Source organism: Solanum stenotomum, chromosome 1, assembly GCF_019186545.1.
Source record: "Solanum stenotomum isolate F172 chromosome 1, ASM1918654v1, whole genome shotgun sequence".
In the NCBI taxonomy this organism is placed as follows: Eukaryota; Viridiplantae; Streptophyta; class Magnoliopsida; order Solanales; family Solanaceae; genus Solanum; species Solanum stenotomum.
In genome coordinates this window covers 49108553-49115675 of record NC_064282.1, presented here as the reverse complement: position 1 = coordinate 49115675, position 7123 = coordinate 49108553, and the positions used below count along the sequence as shown (strand labels likewise).

Here is a 7123-nt window from a genome sequence, read left to right as displayed (position 1 = left end):
CCCCATTAAAAATTTTAATTTTTAATTTCTTACCTTTATCACTTTTTTTTTGTTTGCTTTTACCCATTTTATCCATTTAACTACCCACTTTTAAATGGGTAATGTGGGTATTACTCATTTTTTACCCATTTTTAAATGAGTTGGATACCCAACTCATTTAAAATGGGTAATATGAGTGGATATCCATATTATTTACCCATTTTGCCACCCCTATGTATAATATACCAAATGCCCTTAAAATCTTGTGGTCTTAAATATGTCAGGTAGAATATTGGGTGTAAAGAGTTGCTAAATATAGAAAGTGGCATTCTTTTAGAAACAGAGTAAAAGGGAAGTAAAACAAATAAATCGAAACGGAGAGAGTAACTAAAATTCAACAAGTACCTTACTACATTTATCGATGATTATCCAGAGTCCTAAATGTAGGTCAAGCATACGGAAAAATGCGAAATTCGAACACACCATTGGAGAGGACAGAGAACAACTCTGTCAGGGTGATGAAAAATCTTCTATTCTTTATTCTCTTACCAATTGAAAGCCTACAGTTCTGTAAATAATATTTTATTGGTTTCTTCTTTTCATTGACATTTATCACCCAAAAAAATCATAATTTGCCCCATGCCTGCATCTTAGACCTCATTAAAGCTACTGACTTCCAGTCGATCATGAACTAAAACTAGGGAAGAACTCGATAGTAACTCTGATATAGCTTAACTGCTTTGGAAAAACAATTTCCCATACAGGAACATGTAAAAGCTTTTCACAATTTATCCATGAAAAACATACTGACCTCCTGTCTGAAGGAATATATGACATCATCCGAATATTCTTGCTTGGAAAATACTTTAACCGCAACATCCTGCAAAAGACATCACTTTACAAAAGTAAACCAGCAGTCGTTCCACTTCTTAAAAGTAACCAATAATCAAGAATTCAAATGACATTCATAGAACGTGACAAATGGCATGTCAAATACTATTCAAATACTGGCTTAAAGCACTTCAAAGTTTTAAACATTAATTGAATGGAGCATATAATGAGAAAAGGCAGAAAGAATTTAGCCCTTCTTTCAAATAAGTGTAAACTCCCATCAACTTGATAACTTATACAAGTGATATCTGAGAACAAGATATTTCATCATGCCACAGTATATGTTTGGAAACACTTAAAACAGAAATTCTTAGGACATTCTCTAGAAAGGAAAGTCATAAAAGAGTCAGAGAACATACTGATCCAAACCACAGCCCATGATAAACAGTTCCACAAGAACCTATTGAAACATAAACGAAGGAAAAGTGAGAACGATGGAACAGAAAACATGAGAAACTCTAGTTAAACCATAAAAGACATAAATCTGATAGCTGTAACGCAAAAATGTGATCCTCATAGGGGAATGGTTTATAAGCTTCAAAAATATGAAAATGTGCATAGAAGTGTTGCTAAGTTTTGTCCGAACTTCTTATTGTTTCACTGAACATCTATAACTGTGGTAAAACAGTAAGTGATAGCATCATACATGCTTGATAATTCCTTAGAAAAAGAAAAGGGTCCACTAACCTGATATGATTTATCTTTGAGAATTTTACCGGTAAACAAGAATTGACATACCTTGCCCAATTTGTTCTCCGATTGTCATATCCTCCCACAAAATTTCATAATCCAAGCAGTCAGTATCAGCATCCACTTTATTAACAGCAGTACTAGTAGTGCTATCGGTACTACTAGCACTGCTTGTGCTATTAACATTAAATGATGATGACCAGGATCCCCAAGCCTCATTGGTAGCTGTACGGTTACTTTCCATAATCTGATCATCTGGTGTTGATACTGCATTAGAACTCTTGAAATGATTCCACTCATTATCTTGGTCATTGTTTAGCCAGGGCCAAACAAATCGTGTAGCCTTTGCCTCTGATACTTCTCGCTCATTGCCTTTCCATGGCCATGATAAATTCTTCTTAACCATCCACGCCTCTGCCTTTGAGGTTATAATCTTAGAAATCCCAGGTTTTCCCTCACTCTCATCTCCAGAATCTCTTGAGGATTTTTCTGGAGTGTGCTCCTCTTTTGCAACATTAGTAAATACCCCAAATGGAGAAAAGTGAACATCTCCCCTGGGTGTACTTGCTCCACTTGAATTTGCATCTTCCCTTTGATCCAATAGAGCAGCGTCAGAAAAGGCATGATCAGAATGGTGACTGTCTCCACTTCCACCTTCCCGAAGGATGCTTCCCTCTCCAGTTTTCATTTTTGACTTAACCTTGTTGCTCATCTTTGTAGCCTATTTGAGGTTTTCATCACATCAGCACATAGACACCTCATACAAATAAGCGAAAATAAAGTGAAAAGAAAGAAAGAAAGCATGTCAAACAACTTTACACTAACCAAATTCGAAATTTTGGAGGCAATGGCAGCTTGCAGAGGTTGCTGTGGATCAAGTCCAAGGGTTGCATTAGCAATGCTTCTAGGCCTACCAGAACTTTTATCAGCTTCTGTATGCTTCACATCAGCAGATGATTCATGAAAAGGCCTCGCATCAGTTGACACGCAAATAATACCAACAAATGTACCATCATCATCATAAAGTGGGGTATCTGTTGCTACCACTAAAAACCTGTCCCCCTGCTTATTCTTTACAGGAAATTGTCCAGTCCAATTCTCACCCATTTTCACTCTGTGTATAATGATTTTAGCCACAGCATGATCCTTAGGATCTGTTATCAGCTCAAGAAGATCCTGCCCAATAGCTTCGGCAGCTGAATAACCATATAATTGCTCAGCACTTCGATTCCTGCTCAACAGTTGCAAGCCAATAATGTATGGTTTAGTCCTACATTATTAAGATTCAACAATAATAACAACCAGGCATCTACTAGTTAAGATCATCTATATGAATCCTCAATTTCTATTATGATCCATTAGGACTGGTCTCATTCCTATACTCAATAGTTTGTTTTTAGGCAAAATACTTTTGGGACCCCCCATAACCAACACCTTTTATTCGGTGTACACCTAAACTATCTTTGATCCTAATTACCACCTATACTTGGGGCTATTTGGTAGCTTTCACCCATTGGACGACCTCAGTCCAAGGAGTTGTAATATATTTGCTGCCACGTGGACATTTTTTGAAGTTCTTTTTTCTAAATATTTAGCCTGAAAATGAAGACTACAGAATCGCAACATGATCATCATTGCATATAACGATGAAATAAAAAGAAATACACAGTAAAAAATACAGAGAATTCGCCAGAAAAAAAAAATACAATTGGAATAAAAAGTCATAGCATCTAAAGATAAATCAGAAAAATACAAAGTTGAGGTAAAATATATGTAGTACATTAAGAAGAAATCCACATGTGAAACAAATAAACCATTTTATATAACTAGGTGGAAATTAATGGTTGAAAAAAACTCCACTTGAAAATTGATTTGCTGATTTTTCATCAACCTCACGAGCCCAAGAGAAAATGTATCCACTCTCTTGGTCATGTCAACATCAAGGCGATGAAAGCTACCATATAGCCATGTATGTGTGTGCGTGTGTGTGGGGGACTAACGATAGTTTAGGTGTACACGGATAAAATGTGTCATGTTCAGGGGAGTGCCGAGATATTATGTGTTGTTGTTAAAGATTATTCTATGTTCTTTAATCTAGAGGTTACACTACATTTTCTATTAACATACGAATCCTAAAAGAAACTAAAAAGATCATTAGCAAACACGGACTTAATGTAAACATGTAAATACAACTGAGCGTCAATCCCCAAATAGTTAGCAGCTACAATATAAAGATTCAGTTTGGAAAAAATAAAGTAAACAATATACATGCTTAACACCTATCCAAGACAAAAAAAAAAATTGCTAACAGAGGTGTCCAGGCCAGATTGCATGCTCCTTGGGTACCTACTACCTCCCACCATCACCGATACCAGGTAACTCTGTCCACCAAACTTGGACAGATTGGAAAAAACGTCAAAATTGGAATTAGAGAGCTCATGGTTGTGAACCCTATCCAAGACAAAACCAATGCCTATTAAGGGTGTTTCCTTCTTTTCTCTCCCAAGTCCTACCAAAAAAAGGAAGGGCAAGCAACAAAAATACTGCTCATAGATGGGAAAAAGTATCTGATATAACATTAAACTATACTGGTAATATAACACTATTAACTTAAATACAGAGTAAAACTAAGAAAAACCGAACTGAGGAGACATTTTTTCAGAAATAGCAAGTCTTTATAACTACTTACCAGTAAATTAATCGATAATTGAGATCAAATATATGCACAGCTTGGCCCATTGATTGCAATATGCTCAAATACTGTTTATCAGTAAACTTGACGCCCCCGCTGCTGCTGCTGCTACAACGCTCAGTTTTACTACTGCTCTCTCTTTGCAAGGGTGATGAATGTCGGAAGGAAGTAGAGCCCTTTTTCCCTAATGGGTCATTAGAACCCCTAAGCCGAGGTGGGCGTTGTGGGGATATAGAATGAGACCTTTGCCTTTGTGATGTACTATCATTTGAAACCATAAGCTTAGACATCTCCTGCTTCAACTGTGCATGACCTGCCTCCAATTCTTGGATCTTCTTCAGCAATTCCTCAGTTGGGGGTGTTGCAACTTTAGCTAAAACAGTTGGGTCTTCCATTCCAAGTTTCAATTTTGAACAAACCCACTGAAAATACGATACCCAGCTTCAGATTCAGTAATGAATTTTGGTCAAACCCTCAAGATAACATCGATCTAATGCCAAATTTGACAAGAACAAAAGAAAAAGTGGTATAGACAGAGACTATTTTTGCAGCTGATTTCTAGCTGAGAAGTGTAAGAAAATGGCAACTGGAGATACCCTTTGGGTAAGGAAACCTTTTTTTAGAAAAATGGTTACTATTTTGTGAAGATTATAGTGTGCTTTGTTTGTCTCTGTAAATTGATTCTGACCAATTCTTTATTCTTCGATATGACCGCCAAAATCATCTTCTATTCTCAGGAGAAACATCGTGGTAATAACGCGTCTCGGTAACAGTGACTCATTCCGTTCATTTTTATTTGTTCAGCAGATGCATGTATATTTGTAAAGATAGAATGTTGAAGTAGATGTGTGGACATATTAGGAATGATAAAATTCGAAAATAAGGTAGAAGTAGCCTTCATAGTGGACAAGATGGAGAAGTGAGAATACTTTGGACATGTAAAGAGGAGATGTGAAGTGTGAGAGGTTGGTTACGGAGGGTAACAGGAGAGACAAAGGTAAATCAAAAAGTATTAGAGAGATAATAAAACAAGATATGAGACAATTTTAGATTGTCGGGGATATGACCTTAGATATGCATGATAGGTATTAGGGTAGAAGGTTAGTGGGTAATGTATGGTTATCTTACCTAGAGTGATTGGTAGTGTAGTTTTTGTTTTTGATATTCATCATTATTCATTACTCTCTCGATCCCTTTTTACTTGTCATTTTTGACAAATCAAGAAAAGATAATACTCCTTCTGTCCCAATATATGTGACTTACTTTTCTTTTTAGTCAGTCCCAAAAAAAATGACACATTTTTATATTAAATAACAATTTAACTATAAAATGTTTATTTTACCCTTAATGAAATGATTTACAGTCATACAAATTTATATCATTCATTTTGGACCACAAGTTTTAAAAGTCTTCCTTTCTTTCTTAAACTATGTGCCGAATAAAACTACATCACATAAAATGGGACGGAGGGAGTATCTTTTACCTACAATACCTTCAATTTATTAAAAGAGTTAATGTTTTTGAAAAAAATAGAACCTCTTTAATAAATAAATTGATTTTGGAATTATATCAATTAATAGGAGTAAAATAGTAAACTCACTATGTCTTTTTTATAATAGGTGTATCAAGTCAAAAATGAATAAGTAAATAGGGACAGATGGAGTGTTATTTTCAAAAATCTATCCTAGTACGGTGTTGTTGTTGCTTGTGATTGGCTATATTTCTTCTTTGTATATGAAATTATTGTATTTGAGCCTAGGGTCTTTCAAAAACAACATATCTACCTCCATAAGAAAGTGGTTATAATTTATAACGTCTGTATATATTCTACTCTCTTCAAATCTCACTTGTAGATTTCACTGGGTATGTTGTTATTGTATAAGGTTTTAGAAAATGATTTAAACAATAAATAATTAATGTTAAAAATAAAATATCAAAAAAAAAAAATCTTACATATTAATAGTGACAATTAAAAATAAAAATAATAGTAAATAAATAAAAATAAATATGGGAGTGTATATATTCTAGTCGAAGATATTCACTCCACAATCTTTTCATCTTGTCCTTTTTTTGTTTACTTTATTACTAATGCTTGTCGTTTCCATGAGTAACTTATTCTCCAACTCTATTCATTTAATCTTAATATGATATTATTTGTAGGGAACAATTGCAATATATTGTTTTATAAAAAAAAAAAGAGGCAGAATACATGAATATGTATTTTAACTTTCACTCATTTTATATTCATGTCTTCAACGAGCTTGTATAAGTAGACACTTAAATTTCTATAAAACTGAACAATGAAACGCATGTCTTACGTGGCATTTTATGTGGCAATTTGTGTACACGTAGGACCGTGGTGTCCTACTTGTATTATGTCACATAGGACTCATATGTCTACTTATTCAACCACATACAAGTTTAAGTGTCTACTTGTGTATACCCAAAGCTAAAAGGCATAAATCTAAAATGAAGTCAAGTTATAAGGTACATTTATGTATTATGTAAAAAAAAAATGAGTGATTACACTAGTATTATATTGGATGTTACATACATTTTGATTGTATATTTCTAATGTATATAAGAAATTAGTTTAACAAGTATAGGATAAGTGTGGAGTTAAATTCATCATATTGATATACCCCCATCAAATTTGAGATAGACCATACCTACCTAATAGGGGAAATTTATGTGTATAAAAAGGAAAGGATTTATTGGTAGGACGATAAGGTTGACAAAAAGTAGTGTCAAAGAGATATCCTAGAAGCAATTGGAGGTGAAGTTAAAGGAGGTGTGTGTCTATCTATCTAATCAATAAAGGAGAGAAAAGTCTGTCATTTGCTAAACTCATGTTTGTCTTACATTTCCATT

General features: G+C 34.3%; 1 protein-coding gene across 1 annotated transcript in view; it reads right to left on the bottom strand.

The window, feature by feature from the left end:
• LOC125842248 (uncharacterized) overlaps positions 1-4955 on the bottom strand; it is a 9951-nt gene extending 4996 nt beyond the window's left edge. Inside the window, exons 1-5 of the mRNA XM_049521511.1 lie at positions 4250-4955; positions 2386-2791; positions 1609-2281; positions 1230-1270; positions 791-859 (exon numbers count right to left, since the gene is read on the bottom strand). Coding sequence (XP_049377468.1) covers positions 791-859; positions 1230-1270; positions 1609-2281; positions 2386-2791; positions 4250-4647 — 1587 coding nt within the window. The 5' untranslated portion in view covers positions 4648-4955. The remainder of the gene's footprint in view (positions 1-790; positions 860-1229; positions 1271-1608; positions 2282-2385; positions 2792-4249) is intronic.
• Positions 4956-7123: the final 2168 nt, after the last annotated feature.